The 22,211-nt window shown below is 39.5% G+C and overlaps 1 protein-coding gene across 3 annotated transcripts in view; it reads left to right on the forward strand.

The window, feature by feature from the left end:
• The window catches only part of szt2 (SZT2 subunit of KICSTOR complex), a 230,927-nt gene that overhangs the window by 843 nt on the left and 207,873 nt on the right, over positions 1-22,211 (forward strand). For all 3 annotated transcript variants that reach the window (XM_059984006.1, XM_059984008.1, XM_059984007.1), the window contains exons 2-6: positions 3,557-3,682; positions 4,736-4,909; positions 7,641-7,811; positions 15,570-15,701; positions 19,447-19,609. In XM_059984006.1, coding sequence (XP_059839989.1) covers positions 3,557-3,682; positions 4,736-4,909; positions 7,641-7,811; positions 15,570-15,701; positions 19,447-19,609 — 766 coding nt within the window. The remainder of the gene's footprint in view (positions 1-3,556; positions 3,683-4,735; positions 4,910-7,640; positions 7,812-15,569; positions 15,702-19,446; positions 19,610-22,211) is intronic.

Below are 22,211 nucleotides of genomic sequence, written 5' to 3' on the forward strand. Positions count from 1 at the left end.
CTACTGTTTTTTTCCTGGTTAGCCGCTCCTTTCTTCAGTCAGCATGAGGAAATAGCAATGCTAATCTCACATTGTTCTAGTTATTTCTCTGTTCTCTTCTTCTGAGGGGAATGCACAATCTTTTCTTACACATATTAGAGGAAGCCAGTTAATTATCACTAGATAGTGAAGTATCACAGTAACTGTCGAACATGCAGATATTGGGAGGGCAATGTTATGTTAATGCAACAGATCCTGAAGTAGAAAGTTTGAAGTTAGAGTGGCACAGTTATGTGGAAAGAAGAGGTGCTGTCTCTCAGCTCCTTGACCTGGTTTTGATCAGAATCAGGTTTATTATCACTGCTATGTGTTGTGAAATATGTTAACTTAGCAGCAACAGTGCAATGCAATACATGGTAATACAGAAAGAAAAGAATAAATAGTTAAATAAATTACAATAAGTTAATGTATGTCAAATAGATTTAAAATAGTGCAAAACAGAAATAATATATATTTTTTAAAAACTTGACTTAGTGTTCATGGGTTCAATGTCCGTTTAGGAATTGGATAGCAGAGGAGAAGAAGCTGTTTCCAAGATGCTGAGTGTGTGCTTTCAGGCTTCTGTACCTCCTACCTGATGGTAACAATGATGTGAGGGCATGTCCTGGTTGATAGGGGTCCCTAATAATGGACGTTGCCTTTCTGGAACCGCTCCTTGAAGTTGTCTTGGATACTACAGAGGCTAGTACTCAAGATGGAGCTGACTAATTTTACAAGGTTTTGTAGCTTCTTTTGGTCCTGTGCAGTAACCCCTCCCTTCCCCCCCCCCCCCCCCAAATACCAGACAGTGATGCAGCCTGTCAGGATGCACTCCATGGTACATCTCTAGAAGTTTTCGAGTGTTTTAGATGACAAACCAAATCTCTTCAAGCTCCTAATAAACTATAGACACTGTCTTGCTTTCTTTCGATGACTTCTGGTGCTGTCTGTCTGGAATTTTGCAAGCTCTCCCTGTGAGTGTGGGATTTCCCACACTCCTTGTTCCTCCATCACAAAGATGTGCAATTTGATTAGTTAGTTGCAGTAAAATTGCCCCTTGAGTGACAGAATCCATGGGAAGAATGTGGGGAGGGTAAAATGGAAGTACTGTGATTGAAGGTCAGCACAGCGGCAGTGAGCCAAAGGGCCTGTTTCGCTGCTGTATGAGTCTGAGAAACCATCAATAACCAATCTCCACAGAGTGGGAATGGCTCGCTGTACACCTCTGACTTTAGATACAACACTGAGTCATGTCATCTGCAGAAATTCTCCAATGACTCAGCAATAGCTGCGTGTATGAAGGGAGGACGGGAGGATGAATACAGGGCCCAGGTGGAGGACTTGGTCAAATGGTGCAAGCTGAATCATCTGCAGCTCAACATCAGTAAAACAAAGGAGGTGGTGATGTACTGCTCCCTGTTACTATTGATGGTGAGGATGTGGATGTGGTGAGGACCTACAGGTATCTGGGGGTGCATCTGGATGACAGACTTCAGTGGAGTACTAACACAGAGGCTGTGTACAAGAAGGGTTAGAGTTGTCTCCACTTCCTGAGGAAAGTGAGGTCCTTTGGAGTATGCAGATCTCTCCTTCACATGTTCTGCTAATCTGTTGTCACCAGTATAATCTTCTATGCGGTGGTCTGCTGGGGCAGTGGCATCAACACGGGACGCCAACAGGCTCAATAAACCTGATTAGAAGGGCTGGCTCTGTTATTGGAGTCAAACTGAACAAACTGGAGGCTGTGGTAGAACAAAGGACCCTACAAAAAATCCTGGCAATTCTGGACAATGTTTCTCACCATCTGCATGCTACCTTGGCTGAACAGAGGAGCACTTTTAAAATAAACAAAGACAGCTGTGCTGTTCCAAAGAGTGCAATATGAGGTCATTTTTACCCTCAGCTATTAGGCTCTATAATGAGTCAACCTATATAGCCAGGGAAGTAATGACACCCCTGCCCTCCCCTGTTAGACTGTTTGAGGTACTTAGTTTTATTCTTTCTACTTCTCTTCTAATATTTATAACTGCGCACTTGTAATGCTAATGTGACAATGCAAATTCCTTTGGGATCAGTAAAGTATCTATCTAGATGGTTAACTGAATATTCAGTTGCACTGTCTGAAAAATACATTTGATGTGTTTAAGCTACATGTTTGGATGTTTCTAAAATACAAACTAAGCTACAATGGCCATGAAAGAATTCTATTTGACCAGTTTTTTTTGTCTTCAGTCAACTTTAGATGGAATTGGCAACTCTAATCTTTCACACTTACTGAATTGCTCTCATCTTAGGATTTATTGGAGTGTTTATCACCTTCAACAGAAGTTTGAGGCACAAGTGTTTTGACTATGTTGCAAAGATATTTTTAAAAATTTTCTAGCCAAAATTATCAATTGAGTCTTAAAATAGACTTTTAAGTTAATCAAAGGAAATAAAATACGGAAGTGCATACATTTTAAAACAGGATCTGCAACTTTGCAATTTTTCAATAATGAAACTAGAGAAAAATTTCTCAGTTTCCTGAGTAAATTGACTTTGCTGTGTAAGTGACTGTTTGCTGAGGAATATAGGCTCTACCTCACCTCAAACTCATTGGCTGATCAGCATTATCACAAGTTATTCTGAAAAATAATTCAAATATTTACATTTGAGGGTCAAGAAATTATGTAGTCTTAAAGTGTAGGAACAGAATTATTTCATTTGGCCCACTGAGCCTGTTCCGCCATTCCATCATGGCTGATTTATTAAATCCCATTTTCTCTGCAATCTTCAACATTCTTACTAATCAAGAACATATCAACCTTTGCTTTAAATACACCCAATGACTTGGCCTCCACAGCTGTCTTTGGCAATGAATTCCACATATTCACCACCCTTGGGCTAAAAATTACTACAGCTCAGGGTGTTGGAATTCAGTCACTGCATCCTCTGTAAGGAGTCCCTGTATGTCCTCATTGTGGAATGTGTGTTTATTTTCTGGTCCTTTGGTTTTCTCTCACAGTCCAAATACGCACCAGGTAGGTTAATCTCCTCTAGACCCTCTCCAATGCCGGCACATCATTTCTTGATAAGGGACCCAAAACTGCTCGTAGTATTCCAGGTGAGGTCTGACAAATGCATTATAGAGCCTCAATATATTCTTTTATCTTAGTGCTGAGAGGAACTGATAACGAGGAGAAAGTATCTCCCTTGTTGCTGAGTCTTGCAACAAACCAGAAAGAAATTTACTAAAAATAAGAGGAAAACTTTCTAGGACTGCAGTTAGGAAATACCTCTTCAGTTAAAGAATGTTAGAAATTTGGAAGTTTCTTCTGCAAGTAGTACTTGATTCTTGTCCGGTTGTTCATTTTCGTACCTTCTATATGCAGCGAAGTGGTGAGGAGTTGGGTGAAAAGGATGGGTGACAAATAAAGCATGGCCTCATTAAGTGACGGGAAAACGGTGTTTGCTTCCAGTTCAGTGTTTTCATGTGACTTCCTGTGGTTCAAGAGATTTTCCTGTATTCTGTGATAGTTACCTAGTTTTATTTTTACAGGTGGAAGAAGCAGGACAGGTTTTCCTGCTTATGAAGAAGGAATACCGGATTTCCCGGAATGTGCGGTTAGCTTGGTTTCTCAGCAAGCTCAATCAAAATATTCAGCTGATGCCTCAGTCACAGCTTGTGAGTAAAAGGATGGGGGAAAGATGGGATTTGTTTAAAAAGAATGTGAAACAGGACATTATTTCTTTAGTGCCCAGCCCAGTTGGGCATATTTATTCAATTGTATCTTGAACTGACACAAGGGTATCTTTAATCTGTGTGGCTCAGCATCATGCAACCAATAAGCAAAGGCAATTGAAAGTAAATTTCCTGTAATATTAATTTCAGTAGAAAAAAAATAATAAAAATGTGGAATTTGTTATACTTCTTCATGCCTTATGCAAAAGGTTTCATTAACCTCTTCATTATCTCTGTCTCAGAAATGTAAGACGTGTCTGATTTCAGTAGTGCGAGGTGATGTGTGTTGGAAAGACAAGCCAACATAGTATTTATACCATAAATGGTAGGGTACTAGGGAGTGTAATGAAACAGAAAGACCAAACATTATAAGTGCACAGTTTATTGGAATCAGCATTGTGGGTAGACTGGGTGGTGAAAATGCTGTTTAGCATGTGGGCCTTCATCATTCAGGATATTGAGGAAAGTTATTTTGCAGTTGTACAAGTCATTCATAAGGCTGTGCTTGGAGTACTGTGTAAACCTTTGGCCACTCTGTTACAGGAAATATGTAGTTAAACTGGAAAGAGTGCAGGAAGGATATTATCAGGACCAGACTGAATGAATTGTAGCAAGGGGTCTTTATTCCTTGGAACACAGAGGAAGGTGGGGGGTGCAGTAGCTTCCTTATAGAAATTATAAAAATATGAGTGGCATTGTGAAATGGAGTCCAAAATTAAATTTTCACCTAAGCAAACGTCACAACAGGAATTTCCATTTGTATATTTTGTTAAGTTATAATAAAAACATTTTCAAAGATTGTTTTATGCCAGTTTGCATGTAGATTAAAAAATTCTCACAAGGTGCAATACTATTACTTAATTTATTAGATACATACCAGTTTTATGCCAGGGTTGTTGTTTCATTTGTCAGGGGAAGGAGGAATTGCAGCTCTTTGTAATGAAATGCTTTCTAACAATACCATGTGACATAGAAATTTTGTCTTTTTCTTTATAGCTCAACTCCAAGAATGAACTAGATATTTTAAGTGTCCTACCAAAGGGGTGGCAGCAGGGTGAACCTGTTGCTATTCATACTTACCAATTAGTACCTTCAACCCATATCATCTTTCTTGCTCAGCGATATCGTTTTGTTATTGTATTGGATCTTAGTCCGTCCACAGGCATTGTGGTAAGTAATTGTCATAATGGGAAGAGAGTTAAAGTGAATATTAGATAACTCTGCATCTGAGTTTAATCAGCAATTCTGGTTGACAGCTTTTATTAATGATACAACAGACGTAGCTTTTTCCTGTTAATTCATACAAAAGTTAAAGTTTAGTTTTATTTGTCAAAACTACAATGAAATGCATTATTTAGCATCAAATCAAATCAGCAAAGTTTGTGCTGGGCAGCCCACAAGAGCTGCCATGCTTCCAATGACAGCATTGTATGCACACAGCTCACTAATTCTAACTCTGTCTTTGAAATGTGAGAAGAAACCCAGGCAATCATACAGAGAACATACAAACTCCTTACAGATAGTGGAGGGAATTGAACCTGATTCTTACAGCTGGCTGCTGTGAAGTGTTGGGCTAACCACTATGTTACCATGCTGCCTCCATAAAGTTCACAGTTTAATTGAGAATCAGAGTAATTTAAAGGGGATTTAGAATTAATTGGTTCAGTGTTTTATACAGAAGGCTTTGCTGCACCTGTTCTTGTTACTTGTTAATTGTTGTCAATTTCATCCTTCAAACTGTGGCTTTTCTGCATTTAGTTGGAGTCTTTGTACCTGTTCTCTTGGGCCCTGTTGATTTTTAAGATATTACTGCCTGCTACATGTCAAGTTTTGCCCAGAGTCTAGCGATCTTTGTGATTGAGTGATCTTGCACAGATGTTCCACCCAAGTGGAGAATATGTTCTGTCAAGGTCACCTGTTGCATCCAGTGCTTCTGGTGCGGACTCCTCTTCGTTGGTGAGATCAAATGCAGTTTTGGGGACTTCTTTGTTGAGTACTTTTGCTCTGTCCATCACAAAAGGCGGGATTTCCCAGAGGCCACCCATTTCAATTCAACTTCTCATTCCCATTCACACATGTTCTGTTCTTGACCTCCTGTACTGTCATGATGATGCCGAACTCAGGTTGGAGGAGCATCCCTTGATATTCTGTCTGGATAGCCTTCAAGCTGATGGAATGAACATAGATTTCTATTCCTTATGATAATTTCATCTTTCTCCTTCCTTCTCTCTTTTTTTACATTCCCAATTCAAGTTACCCTCTCGCCTTTCTCTTCTCTTCATCTGCACATCTTCTGGTTCTCCTCCTTCCCTTTTTTCCATGGTCCTATTAGATTCATCCTTTCTCAACCCTATTTATCCCCTCTCAACTTCTTATTTCAACCCCCCCCCCCACTACCCACCTTCCACCTTGCCTGGCCTCACCTATTTCCCATCAGCTTGTATTCCTTCCCCTCTCCTCACCTCCTTATTCTGGCTTCTGCACCCTTCCTTTTCCAGTCCTAAAGAGGATTCCTGGCCCAGAATGTTGGCCGTTTATTCCCTTCCATATATGCTGCCTCAGTTTGTCCAGTATTTTGTGTTTATTGCTCAATATATTCTTTTATATTTTTGTCCTTTGCTGATATAAGAGGAGATTGTTCAATATGTTCAGCTTACTCATGTCTTCTGATAAATCCAAAAGCTATCCTTGCTGCTATAGTCAAAACCAATTTCTTTGGTCTAACTTTTGATTACTTGATTTCACAGTATGTGGCACTGTGATAAGTTTGGTTTGCTAGCACTCATTGAGATGTTTTAATAGATTAAGCTTACCTTTTTTTTTAAAAGGCATATTTTTAGCTATAGCAGAGGTATTTTGCAGCTCCTTCTTTGCCTGACCTCAAACAGAGGTGGCTTCATACATTTGCACAATTATATGAATTTTGCCATTAACCCAGCTATCTATTGTTTTAATGCGATGGTAATGTTTGCATAAAAATTAAATAACAATGACCAAAGAGTGTCTCAAGTCTGTTTTGTAGCTCCCTTCCTCCATTAAATGCAGGCTACCCCAGCACATCCTCCGATTGTGTTGATTGTTAACACAAATTATGCTTTTCACTGTGTTTCGAAGTGAATAATGTAAATCTAAATGTGCAGCAAAAGTGATATTAATATAAAAGTTAGGGAAAATCTGCTAGCCAGGTGTTTTATATAAATGCTTCTTTTAAAATTTAATTGACATTTTTGGAAATTTATATTGAACTATAATTGTTCTGTGAGTAGTTTTATTTTGTCTGTTTGCTTGCAGGGAACTAATGTAATGTTATGCTGAGTGAAAGGATTGTGGATAGCCAAATACCACAGGAATGCTCTTGTAACGTTTTGAAATTTATGGCTGCCTATTTAGGTGATAATAAATTGAAATGCCAGAAATCTTTGTACCCTCTTTAGCCATAGGAGAAGTCCCAGTTAGTCTATTTAAGAAGTGCAATGGAAACAAATCAGGAAAAAGTTGCTGAGGCTTGGATCAGTGTTGGAAAATGACTGGAAAAAAATTAAAAGATAAAATTTTCTCACATTCAGAAAAACAGCCTGATTAGGGGCAGTCGGTATGAATTTGTGTCTGGATAGTCTTGATAGAGTTTTTCTGAAGAAGTCTTTTTCATTCTCTTTCAGGATGTTCCAAAGCATTTTCTAGGCAATGATGTACTTTTGATGTATTGTACAATTTTTGGTACCCCAGAAGTAACAAAGGAAATGTGAAAGATACTTTATAAGTGCAAGATTTTCTTTATTCTCAATCATGCCTGCTATTCTAGTATGCAAATATGTACATCTTTGAAGCTTATCGTGTTTTTCCCCTCTTCCAACAGATACTTATTTCTCAATTTAAGTGAATGTTCTCATTTGTTTCACAGGATGACTCCACTGGTGAGCTGATTTTTGATGAAGTATTTCATGCACTCTCGAGGTGTTTAGTGGAATTGTTGCGACCATTTAAGGTCCCAGGTACAGACATATTGTTTCAGCCTGAGATCTTCATTACGATCCTTGCTTATTCTTCCATCATAGGACTTCAAACTCACCAGGTGGGCCTTGTTTCTTAATTTCTAAGATCGTTTTTCCTTGCCAGAGGGTGCCTATTTTATATAATTTCCTAACATTGTGTTAGTGAATTCAAGCTACAATCATCTTCATCATCATCATCATGTGCCATGTCGTATGATATAGATGATCATGTTCTTTGACCATGATTATTCTTGACAAATTTTTCTACAGAAGAGGTTTGCCATTGCCTTCTTCTGGACAGTATCTTTCCAACTCAGGTGGCACCAGCCATTATCAATACTTTCAGAGATTGTCTGGTGGTCACAGAATCAGGACTTGTGATATGTACCATCTACCACTTGCTCCCATGGCTTCATTTGACGCTTATCGGGAGCCAATCAGGTGCTGCACCTTGCCCAAGAGTGACCTGCAAGTTAGCATAGGGTAGGAACGCCTTACACCTCCTTTGGTAGAGATGTATCTTCATCCCACCAACCTATAACTATAATGTTAAAGTGATAAGGTCGATTTTTTTTAAAACACATGCTCGAAAACAAATTACAGCATCTGAAAAAGGTATGATGAAACTAATGTTTGTGCAGAACGAAAGTGAAGACCGAGCACATACTTAAAATCTGATACCGAAACAGAAAATAATTTGAATAGTTGGCAGGTCAGGCAGGATGTAGGGAGAGCGAAACAGTTAATATTTCTTAAGAAGTATAATTCACATGAAGCATAATTCTCTTTCCTGCTCAACAGATGCTGACTGAACCACTGAGCATTTCCATCATTATCTATTTTAATGTCCATGGGTATTTGCTGCATTCATGTTGTATCCACGTAGATAATAGTTCAGAAGACTAAATTGATAGTGAAATCAATATAAAAGCATTTTCTAAAAAATTAGCATAGATCCAGGGCAGTACAATTCATTTTTTTTCTTACACCAAATCAGAATTGGATTTACTATCACTGACATGTTATGATTTTATTTTGTTTTCTGGCAGCAGAAACATTAAAGACATTAAAAATACTATAAATGGCAATAATAAATAAATACTGGAAAAGATGAAAAATGAGGTAGTGTTCATGGACTTTTCAGAAATTTGAGGGCAGAGGAGAAGAAGCTGTTCCTAAAACATTGAGAGTGAGTCTTCAGGCTCCTGTGCCTCCTCCCTGTAGGTAGTTATGAGAATAGGGCACATCCTAGATGATGAGGGATTCTGCCTTCTTCAGGCATTACCTCTTGAAGATTCCTTGATGGTGGGGAGGCTTATATCTGAGGGAGCTGGTTGAGTCTACAACCCTCTACAGCCTCTTGCGGATCCCATGCATTGGAGCCTCCAGCACTGGTGATGGTGCATGCAATCAGAATGCGGTCCACGGTGCATTTGTCGGAACTTGACAGAGCATTTGTTGATGTTTCTTAGGCAGGAACTTATATGTGAATGACTGATGCACATGTTTTACCTATTTTCACATACTGACTAATCTTTATCTCTTCTCATAAGAACGAAGGGAACAGAGGCAGGAATAGACCATGCACCCACTGCACCTACTCTGCTTTTCAAAAAATTATGGCTATTCTTTTCCTCTAGCACCACTTTCCTGCACTAACTGCACATCCCATGGTTCCTGTGTGACTAACTAAACTGAGCCACATGGAAGCTCGAAATGAGATATAAAAGGCTTTGCTCAAAGCAGTAGAATGTTGAGAGAATTCTGGACAGAATCTGGAGAGAACCTAGTTATTTTTAAACGATTTTTTATACTTTTTGACACAAAGACATTAATAAATGGTTACTACAGCTATAATCACCTATTTAACTTTAACATTTTATTTATAGACTAGCAATATTTTGGAATTGCATATTTACAATGCTAGCACATCCCACCTAGCAAAATCCCTTTGAATATTCAATGCTAGTAGCTGGTCTGACTTCTCTGAGCATAAACTCTTAGAAATTCAAAGTATATCTCTCTTGTACAGTGTTGAGGAATGGTTCCTGAGTATACAACTACCCAGAATATTAGCTGACAAAAGAGACCTGTCCTAAACCGCATTTGGTGGCAGGGGTATCAAGACTTAATATTGTTTAATGTCATTTCCAGTACACAAGTATAAAGGAGAACCAAATAATTGTTACTCTGGATCCAATGCAGCACAAAAAAATAACACAAAGATAAGGAACACAATAATAATAATAGACAGTAGGTGCAGGAGTAGGCCATTCGGCCCCCCGAGCCAGCACCGCCATTCAATGTGATCATGGTTGATCATCCAAAATCAGTACCCTGTTCCTGCCTTCTTCCCATATCCTTTGACTCCGCTGTCTTTAAGAGCTCTATCTAACTGTCTTGAATGCATCCAGAGACTTGGCCTCCGCTGCCTTCTGGGGCACAGCATTCCACATATCCACCACTCTCTGGGTGAAAAAGTTTTTCCGCATCTCTGTTCTAAATGGCCTACCCCTTATTCTTAAACTGTGGCCTCTAGTTCTGGACTCACCCATCAGCGGGAACCTGCTTCCTGCCTCCAGCATGTCCAATCCCTTAATAATCTTATATATCTCAATCAGATCCCCTTTCATCCTTCTAAATTCCGGTGTATACAAGCCCAGTTGCTCCAATCTTTCAACATATGACAGTCCCGCCATTCCAGGAATTAACCTTGTGAACCTACGCTGCACTCTCAATAGCAAGAATGTCCTTCCTCAAATTTGGAGACCAAAACTGCACACAGTACTCCAGGTGGGGTCTCACCAGCGCCCTGTACAGCTGCAGAAGGACCTCATTACTCCAATACTCAATTCCTCTTGTTATAAAGGCCAGCATGCCATTAGCTTTCTTCACTTCCTGCTGTACCTGCATGCTTGCTTTCATTGACTGATGTACAAGAACACCTAGATGTCATTGTACTTCCCCTTTTCCTAACTTGACACCATTCAGATAGTAATCTGCCTTCCTATTCCTGCCACCAAAGTGGATAACTTCAGATTTATCCATATTAAACTGCATCTGCCATGCATCTGCCCACTCACCCAGCCTGTCCAAGTCACCCTGTATCCTCCTCATATTTCACACTGCCACCCAGCTTTGTGTCATCTGCAAATTTGCTAATGTTACTTTTGATCCCTTCATCCAAATCATTAATGTATATTGTAAATAGCTATAGTCCCAGCACCGAGCCTTGTGGTACCCCACTAGTCACTGCCTGCCATTCTGAAAAGTTAATCCCATTTTGTTAATCCCTACTCTTTGTTTCCTGTCCGCCAACCAATTTTCTCTCCATGTTAGTACCATACCCCCAATACCATGTGCTCTAATTTTGTCCACTAATCTCCTATGTGGGACCTTATCAAAGGCTTTCTGAAAGTCCAGGTATACTACATCCACTGGCTCTCCCTTGTCCATTTTCATAGTTACATCCTCAAAAAATTCCAGAAGATTAGTCAAGCATGATTTCCCCTTCATAAATCCATGCTGACTCGGACCGATCCTGTTACTGCTATCCAAATGTGCTGCTATTTCATCTTTTATAATTGACTCCAGCATCTTCCCCACCACTGATGTCAGGCTAACTGGTCTATAATTCCCTGTTTTCTCTCTCCCTCCTTTCTTAAAGAGTGGCATAACATTAGCTACCCTCCAATCCTCAGGAACTGACCCTGAATCTATAGAACATTGGAAAATGATTACCTATGTGTCAACGATTTCTAGAGCCACCTCCTTAAGTACCCCGGGATGCAGACCATCCGGCCCTGGGGATTTATCAGCCTTCAGTCCCATCAGTCTACCCAACACCAGTTTCTGCCTAATGTGAATTCCCTTCAGTTCCTCCGTTTCCCTAGGTCCTCTGGCCATTATTACATCTGGGAGATTGTTTGTGTCTTCCCTAGTGAAGACAGATCCAAAGTACCTGTTCAACTCATCTGCCATTTCCTTGTTCCCCATAATAAATTCACCCATTTCTGCCTTCAAGGGCCCAACTTTGGTCTTTACTAATTTTTTCCTCTTCACATACCTAAAGAAGCTTTTACTATCCTCCTTTATATTCTTGGCTAGCTTACCTTCATACCTCATCTCATCTTTGTATTGCCTTTTTAGTTATCTTCTGTTGCTCTTTAAAAGTTTCCCAATCCTCTGGCTTCCCGCTCATCTTTGCTTTGTTATACTTCTTTTATTTTTATACTGTTCTTGACTTCCCTTGTTAGCCACGATCGCCCCCTGCTCCCCTTAGGATCATTCTTCCTTTTGGAATGAGCTGATCCTGCACCTTCTGTATTATTCTCAGAAATACCTGCCATTGCCATTGTTGTTCCACTGTCATCCCTGCTAGGGTATCTTTCCAGTCAACTTTGGCTAGTTCCTCCCTCATAGTCCCCTTTGTTCAACTGTAATCCTGACACTTCTGATTTTCCCTTCTCCCTCTCAAATTGTAGATTAAAACTTATCGTATTATGGTCACTACCTCCTAATGGCTCCTTTACCTCGAGTTCCCTTATCAAATCTGGTTCATTACACAACACTAGATCCAGAATTGGCTTCTCCCTGGTAGGCTCCAGTACAAGCTGCTCTAAGAATCCATCTCGGGGGCACTCCACAAACTCCCTTTCTTGGAGTCCAGTACCAACCTGATTTTCCCAGTCTACCTGCGTGTTGAAATCCCCCATTATAACTGTAGCATTACCTTTGCGACATGCTAATTTCAGCTCTTGATTCAATTTGCACCCTATATCCAGGCTACTATTTGGGGGCCTGTAGTTAACTCCCATTAGGGTCTTTTTGCCCTTACAATTTCTTAGTTCTATCCATACTGACTGTACATAAAACAGAGTAAATATGAATATAGTGGATTCTGCCTAGTTGGGCCATCCATTAATCAGGGTGGTCACTTACTTGGGATAACTCCTAAAAAGGAAAAAAACTTAATTATGAAAATTCCTGGGATTCCCTTTGTTTATTTGGGACACAATGCTGCCTAATTGGAGCAGAAGACTTGCTGAACAGCTTCTAACTGGTATTAGTTGCGTGCATTTGCGTGGCTGTTAGACACTACACCGTGCTTAGAGTGAACAGTTTTTAAATGGCATCAGTTGCATGTGTTTGTGTTCAAAAAGCAGTGATATCTGCCACTGATAGGTGGTGATAAATAAGCAGGAAGGCAATTCAGAACTGTTTTGCTCACTGTGGTTTCAAGCATTCAGTCTTGGAGATGCCAAAACAGCCGGATGTGAAAATGAAACTATTTCACTACTTCAGCAAGTTAGGAACCACAAAGAATTTGAAGGAATCGACAATCATCTTGAATGTTACAATGAAAATGAAGATATTATGAAGTCAGTCCATTAACTGCACTTGGTGTCTGTGCTGACTTTGTTCATTTACAGTCAATCTGAAGAACACAGCAATGTACACTAGATGAAATCCTCCATCAATAACTATTAGGAACTTCTTTCTTGAAGACTGGTTCTCATTTTAATTGATACCTACAATCTATAATTTCATACTGCCACTATAATTGCTGACAGTCCCCTTCACCATCTGGCAGAAGCTACATACTACCAGGCTGAAGGATAGCTTAATTTCCACTGTTACAAGACTCTTGAATGTACTTCTTGTACGACAAGATGGATTCTTATTCCAGCACTTGCAGACTTTCTTATGTCTGTAACCTCACAGACAGACAGACAGATAGGCATACTTTACTGATCCCGAGGGAAATTGGGTTTCCTTACAGCCGCACCAACCAAGAATAGTGAAGAAGTATAGCAATATAAAAACCATAAATAATTAAAATAATAATGAGTTAATCATGCCAAGTGGAAATAAGTCCAGGACCAGCCTATTGGCTCAGGGTGTCTGACACTCCGAGGGGGGAGTTGTAAAGTTTGATGGCCACAGGTAGAAATGACTTCCTATGACGCTCAGTGTTACATCTCGGTGGAATGAGTCTCTGGCTGAATGTACTCCTGTGCCTAACCAGTACGTTATGGAGTGGATGGGAGTCATTGTCCAAGATGGCATGCAACTTGGACAGCCAATTTACCTTGTTATGATCTTGCACTTTATAGTTTACCTGCACTGCATAATCTCTGTAGCTTTTACACTTTATTCTGCATTGTTATTACTTTACCTTTTCTCTTAATGCACTGTAGTGATTTGATCTGTATGAGTAGTATGCAAGGCAAACTTTTCTCTGTATTGTAAATGTGACAATAATGAACAATTCCAAAGATTGATCACTTACCAGCAAAATAAATTTCTTCTGGACCTTTTGCTGGATGGCTAACTCATCTTTTATTTTTTTGCTTGACCCCTGTTCTGAATACTTTAGCTAAGAGACAAACCTTCCCTACCTCTACCCTGTCTCAGGCCCTTAAGGATTTTGTATGCTTCAGTGAGATTACTACTCCAGTGTAGGTGGTCACAATGAAAGTTCTGATTGCCCACGCTTATTTTGTTGGAACCAGTCTACTTAAAGCTACAAATTGAATTATTACAAATAATGAAGAATGCAAATCCTAGATTTCTACAGTGGAGTATGGTTCCTACCTACACTATTTAGATATATTTAAAACAATATTAATGATGTACTTAAGCTACTATAAACGGGAGAGATCTTGCAGATTCTGCCAAACTTGAGCAACACATGCTGGAGGAACTCAGTAAGTCAGGCACCATCTATGGAGAAGAATAAACAACTGACATTTTGGGCTGGGACCCTTCATGAGGACCGGAAGGGGGCAGAAACCAGAATAAGAAGTGGGGGGAGGGGAAGGAGTACAAGCTGGCATGAACCTATTCTCTCACTAAAGTGGCAGAGCTTGATACGGATTCAACAAGTCAGAGCAAATTACCATTTCAGATCATATAATTTCTCAAATGAAAAAACTTGGTGCTGAAAGGTCTTTGTGCAGCAGAACAGTTCTGCTGACCTGAACCAGGAAAAGTGAGAAATAAAACTGTGGTATGTTGCAGCAAAAGGATGGGGAGACAACCTAATGAGATAGATGTGATAAAGTAGAGATCAGAAGAGATTGTTTCATGTAAGTGGTGGTGATGATGATTTGCATTTGGAAAAATTATAAATAGTAGTGAATTACAAAAGAGGCATGTCTAGTGAAGGTGATGAAATCTGAAGTTACCAGAAAAGGAAAAAGGAAAAAAAAACCACACAAAGTATGAAATACAAGACTAAAATGGCTTTTTAAATTGAAACTATTCAATTCATTGTTGATTCCAGAAGAGTGTAATGTGCCTTATTGGAAGGTAGCAAACAGTTCTCCTAGCTTGTGTTAGATAATTTAATAATTTAAGATCATTGTCTACCTCAGTACACCCTTGTATCAAACACTTATAGTATTCAGCTTGTTTCACTTCTGAAAATTTCAAATTTAATTTGCTATCTATTTGTAGTCCTTCCAGAGATGTTGAATAATAAGTCCCATATCATCCTCCCAGCTAGCATGGCTATCACGTGTCTTACCAACCTTTGCTTTGATTTCTCTGCTGCTTTCCCCTTACAGTTTCATAGAAAGTTATCAACCTGAAATGTTAACTCTCCACCTTCCAAATACTTTCAACATTTTCTGTGTTTCTTCAATTTTTCAACTTTTGGAGTGTTTCATTAATGGATTGTTTCTCACATCTAATTTGCATAAGACAAATTATATTAAGCAGCTTGGCCAAGCCAATTGATTATCCATTGTTACATAAGTCTATCCCAGCTCTGCTGATAGTATGTGTATGTAGCAAATATTCTTACCACTGAATATTATCATCGTTTATCATAGGTCCTGGTTCAAGGCTGTCTGTTGGATCAAGCCAATTTAGAAGCTTTTCGTCAGAATATATATCAGCAGTTACACGCGTTTGAAAACAATGTAGCTGAAGTTCTTCAACAACATTACAAGCCCAGAACACAGGTCAGTATCTCAGGGAAAGAAAGAGTAATTACATAATATGGTCCCATGCTTTTCATGCTGATTAACAATCTTTGAGAGGCTAGACTGAGATGAAAATTCTGTAGCAAAGGGATTAGTATACTTGCCCTATCATTGAAATGTTCACACAACCATGAACTCACTTTCAAGGACTCATCATATCTTGTTCTTGATATTTATTGTTTATTTATTTATATCATTATTTCTTTTTGCATTTGTTGTTTGTTGTGTTATGTACTCTGGTTGAATACCCTAGTATTCAACATTGATTCTGTTATAATTATTATTTTATTGAATTGTTGAGTGTGTCTACAAGAAAATGATCTGTGTGGTTATATATAGTGCCGAATATGTACTTTGCTAATAACATTTACTTTGAACTTTGAGTATTTACTGTTGACCTTTGTAATCTGTGTGTTACTTTTGAATGACGTATACAAAATGAAGTAGTATACTGAGGTTATTTCCTCAAACCTAAGATGGAAGGGAAAAATTGTAAATCAAGAAGTAATATTTCCTGACTAGGTAATGCATGAAAATTCATTCTATTCCAAATTATCTCTTGGTCCCCATTATCCAAACCTCATAACATGTGAATTAGGATGTCTGGTGAAATATCCCTTTATACCATATGCTATAACCAGAAGGTGAAAGCATTGGGTTTATTGGTCATTGCGTAGCAAGGTGGCACGGTGGTGCGGCAGTTTGTGCTGTGGCTGCACTGCTGCAGCAATTCGGATTTGATCCTGACTTTGAACGCCGTCTCTTGAATTTCCCCTGTCTTGTAACTTTGTGCATTTAGTTCTAGTGTACTGTGTGTGGTGCGTTGGTCTAGTGAGCTGAAGGTCTGTTGTGTCCTTGAGCAAGGCACTTAACCACACATTGCTTTGCCACGATACCGGTGCCAAGCTATATGGGTCCTAATGCCTTTCCCTTGAACAACATCAGTGGAGTGGAGAGGGGAGATGCAGCATGGGCAACTGCAGGTCTCCCGCACAACCTTGCTCAGGCCTCAGTCATCATCAAAAATTGATGGACAGCCGGAGAGAAAGAGAGAGATTGGTTACAGGGAAATAAGTGTGAATGTGGAATGTAAGGAATATTCTGAGAGTAACTAATGATTCAGTGTCCTGAATGCCTTCCTATACTACAAACAAGAGAAAACCAGCAGATGCTGGAAATCCAAGCAACACACACAAATGCTGGAGGCAGCAATGATGGAAAAGAGTAAACAGTCGACGTTTCAGCCTGAGACCCATCATGATGAAGGGTCTTGGCCTGAAATGTTGAATGTTTACTTTTTTCCATAGATGGTGCCTAACCTGCTGAGTTCCTCCAGCATCATGTCTGTGGTGTCGTCTGATACTGTGCTGCTTCATTTTTAGACCAGTAACTTAAGAAAAATTTTCAATTAAAAAACATTTTTAGTTATTTAACTGCTTACAAGATCTTAGTATTGTTATCAAAGGTAGCTTTTATATCCCATCACTAATTTCCATTGAGAAGGTAGTTGTGAACTGCCTTTCTGACCAACTCCAGTCCTGATAAAAGTACTCTACAGCAGTGTTGAATAGGTAGTTCCAGGATTTTGACCTAGCATATTTTGGAGAGTGAGTCACATAGTTCCAAGTGGGGATAGTTTATAACTTGGAGAAAGACTTGCATTTGTAGTGTTCCTTTGTGCCAGTTGCCCTCTTTTCCATTGATAGGGAACACAGGTTGTCTATACTGTCAAGTGTAGCCCAGGCAGGTAACCTCATTGCATTTTGTAGATAATGCGCACTAAAGCCATTTTGCGACAGTTACAAAGAGACTGAATATTTTGGGTGGCAGATGAAGTCAAGCAGGCAGTGTTGTCCACGATGACATATGGCTACTTGAGTGGCTTTGAAACGCTGCTTCTCTAGTCAATGGGCAAACATTCTATCCTGCTGCTGTTGTGCCTTGTATGTGGTGGAGAAGCTTTGGGATATCATGTGTCCCAGATGACTTTACTTGTGTTTATAGCCATGGCATTTATATGGTTGGTTCAGTTGATTATGTAATCTATTATGATTCTTCATGTGGGAGATTTAGTGAAGGCAATATTGTGAATGTAGGTTGTTAGATGCTTGCATGTTGGAGGTGGCCATTGACATGTACTTATAGCTAGAATGTTAAATGTCATTTACAGTCATTCCTGAATTTTGCTTAAATCTTGCATGTGGTTGTGTACATGTCTACTGATCTTATGGTTCATAAGTTCCTCATAAATGCCCAGATCCCATATTTTACTTCGAACTTTGAACTTAGATTTGTTCAGTCCATTCTGTATAGCATGAGTGTTGTGCTTCATAAAATGATGGAGGTGTGAAGTTGAGACTTAGTTTCCATAAGGATTAAAGTGGTTGCTTTAACCAAAAAGGACATGAACAGATGCACCTGCAGCAGATAGATTGGAGACATAGAGATACCTCATGTTGAATCATTTACTGCTGTTCAAGTTCTATTCTGACAACTCTGTTCAAGACTTGACCAGCTAGGTTAGTGGTGGAGCTGCTAAGCCCACTCCTGGTTATGGTTATTGCATTTATGCATTCAGAGAGCATTCTTTGCTCTTCCAAGTATCATTCAATGTCGAGGAGCAGTGATTCATCAGCTAAGACAATGGTTCCTTTCTCATATTTACCATAATTTTCAGAGGCTTTCTGAACTCTGGAGTCAAGTTTGCACCCTGCTGTCATTTTTGGTTTTGATGAAGATGCTTAACACATTGTCATTGAATACAACTTGGAAAAAGGCCCTTCAACACATCAAATCCACAGCAACCATCAAGTACCCATTTTAAACTAATAATACATTAATCCCATTGTATAATTCTCCCACATTATCAACTCTGCCAGATTCTAACACTCATGTATGCAATAAAGGCAATTTTCACTGGCCAATTAACTGGCCAACCCGCACATCTTTTGGAGCTGGGAATAAACTGGAGCTCTCAGGAACCATTATGGTCTTGGACCGTGCAACTTTCACACAGTCAGGGTTGAACCCAGGTCTTTGGAACTGTGAGGCAGCAGCTGTACTAGATCTGTTACGGCTGTCTGACTGTGCAAGGTATGATTCAATGGAAGTCACTTACTTGCCAGTTCTTCCAGTCTGAATCACCAGTTCCCCATATGTTCTGAGTTGGACATTGTAAGGTTTATTAGGATGAGAGCATTCTGTTTTGCATCTCCCTTCAGTGCCTTGATCTATCTGAGATGTTTTTTTATAATTTTTCTGTTTGAATGTGTTGATGATAGTTGTGCAACAGTTAGGAATCAACCACAGTCTAATGTAGGTCTGGCTCGATAGAGATGGTGGATCTTTTCAGATTGATTGTTGTTAACACCTTACTTTTATAATCATTGGATTGATTAATTGTTTTTTTTGTATATTTCATAATAGTAACTGAACATACGTTTTACCATGGTGGCAAATTGCTTTGAAGTAGTGTCTCTGGATTGTTAGTCCAGGCTTCCAGATTACTCTAGTTGTTTAACTACATTGAATTCCATCTCAGATCTGTGAAGGATATACTTCAGAGCAGGCACTTTTGCCACAGGGAAGAAATTGCATCGAATTGCTCTACAAGACTACAAATAAAAAAAAAGTTTTAATTGCAAAGGTCTTTTATCTTACTTTTGCTTTTATTTAACTTGTTTTTTTTTTAAAGAAATCTAGCTATTTTGTCTTGTAATTGCAGTCTGATCGGACGACCTTATCCCAAGGTGATACTGCTGATGTTCTTTATGATCATTCTTCACGGAAGATAGCGTTTTCCATGGTAACATCTGATATGGGGCTTGTCAACATGATCCGCAATGGCATTCTTGCTCTTCAGTTACTACCATCCAACTCTAGTGCAGGTTAGTATTTAGGTGGGAACGTGTCTTTTTAGCTAGTGTTTAAATCCTAAAACAATTTATTGCTGCCTCAAAATCCTGTTGTTTATCTCAGATCTCAACCATTTGATATTATTTCAGCTACATACCAGAGTGGTTGAATGGTACACGATCTTGAATTTCCATTGTTACAGGCCTATTTGGAGGGTCGGGCAATCTCTGGATGTTTATATATACTCAATGGCCACTTTATTAGGTACAACTGTATATCTGCTCATTAGTGTAAATATCTATTCAGCCAATCATGTAGCAGCAACTCAATGTATAAAGCATGCAGACTTGGTCAAGAGGTTCAGTTTTTATACAGACCAAACATACCGTGGAATGACTAGCTTGAGTATCTCGGAAACTGCGGATCTGGGATTTTCACGCACAACACCCTCTGGAATTTAAAGAGAATGGTGCAAAAAAACAAAGCCATCCAGTGAGCAGCATTCTGTGTGAGCGAAAATGCCTCATTAATGAGAAAGGTCGGGGGAGAGAATGGCTAGAATGTCTCAAGCTAACTGGAAAGTGGCAGCAACTCAAATAACTACATGTTACAACAATGGTGTGCAGAAGATGCATGACACTTCAAACCTCGAAGTGATGGGCTACAGCAGCAGAAGGCCACGGACATAAACTTAGTAGCCACTTTATTAGATACGGGAGGTGTCTAATAAAGTGGCCACTAAGTGCATTTTAGCTACATACTGTACCAGAGTGGTTGAATGGGTTAAATGGGTACAGTCTTGGGTTTCCATTGATACAGCTATACTGGATGGGTGGGGCAGTCTCTGTACGTTTGCATAACTATGGCCGAGGAATGCCAGGAATGAAGATAGATTGACAATGAGGAAATGGTTCAAAGGTGAGAGGAAACCTGAAGAACAGAACAACAAAAATAAATGCTGGTAGATCTCTGAAATTTAATGTCGTCTCAAATCCTCAATGGGGAAGAGGACGTTTCATATTTGTGGTAGAGAAATTCAGCTGTCTTTGCTCTTATTGAATGGCCATTGCTAATTTTCCATTAGGCGAGCAATGAATTGATATTTGTACAGGAATCAGCCGTCTAGATTGATTCTAGCTGAATTAAAATGTGATGGCTTCCCTACGTTTTTGTTTTGTTTTTGTTATTATGAAATTTTTACACCATTACAGTTAACCATTCATCTAGTAATGAGATTTGCCTAAACCAGGGGTCAGCAACCTTTACCACTGAAAGAGCCACTTGGACCCGTTTCCCACGGAAAAGAAAACACTGGGAGCCACAAAACCCGTTTGACATTTAAAATGAAATAACACTGCATACAACGTTTTGTTTTGCCTTTATGCTATGTATAAACAAACTATAATGTGTTGCATTTATGAAATTGATGAACTCCTGCAGAGAAAACGAAATTACATTTCTGCATGCAACAAAAACATTTTGACCTCCGAAAAAAAGACGTTGGGTTGAAGGTTACTTTTAAGTAAAATACTCAACGTCTATTTGAGTCCTTCTTGTATTTATGAAAAACGCCAAACTTAAATTTGCCGCCAGCAGCAAACCAAAAGTAACGTCAGCCAGCTGTCAACCTGAAAAATAAAAGGACTATTTCACTGAACAATGAAAACATATGAATATACGTAAAATAATAGGCAATTAAAATATTTATCATCCTTGTTCAGGTTGACTCACACCTGACAATGCAGTCGTATTCAGTAGGGAAGGATCAATGCTTAGGGGAGTGACCGGGAAGGATAATGTGTTTTTTTCCTCTCTGAACTCACAGAAGGGTTTCCCAAACGATGTTTGCATTGCGATGATTGCAGAATGTAAATACTCCGAATTTATCATGTCGTGACCTTGTTTGAACTCTCTCAAATTGGGGAAGTGAAACAATGTGCCTTTCTGTAAATCTCTGGCAAGCACTGTCAACTTGCGTTCGAATGCCAAAACATCCTCCAACATGTGCAGGGCTGTACGTCCTTACCCCGTTGAAGAGCTGTGTTCAGCGTGTTCAGGTGCGCTGTCATGTCTATCATGAAGTGTAGCTTTTCCAGCCACTCTGGCTGTTCCAGCTCAGGAAAGGTGAGCCCTTTGCTGCCCAGGAAAGTTTTCACTTCTTCCAGACACGCAACGAAGCGTTTCAGCACCTCCCCTCTGGACAGCCAGCGATAAAAACACGTTGTAGCGGTGTGCTACACGCAGTCAGTAAACTGCAGTCAAAGATAGCTTTATTCGAACTAAACAGCCTTGCTTTTAAGCCTCCCTCAACCCGCCCCCCATGGGCGCGGATGCTGCAAAAGACACGTACTCACAAACCCCCGTAGGCTATCTCCCTTAGCCTGAACGCTGGCTAATTGTGAGCCGGTTCGGATGTGTCAGGAAATGGGTCGCCACAACGTCTTATTTAGATTGTACAAGATCACCATAATCTTCAAATTTAGATTTACATTTCAAAAACTAACAAACTAACATAAAATACATTTTAATTAAATACTGACCATGTAGCGGTGTGCTACACGCAGCGCTAAAATTACGACACGGAGTCGGTAACTGAAGTCGAAGGAAAAAACTTTATTCGAAATCTTCAGCCTC

Source organism: Hypanus sabinus, chromosome 11 (genome assembly GCF_030144855.1).
Source record: "Hypanus sabinus isolate sHypSab1 chromosome 11, sHypSab1.hap1, whole genome shotgun sequence".
In the NCBI taxonomy this organism is placed as follows: domain Eukaryota; kingdom Metazoa; phylum Chordata; class Chondrichthyes; order Myliobatiformes; family Dasyatidae; genus Hypanus; species Hypanus sabinus.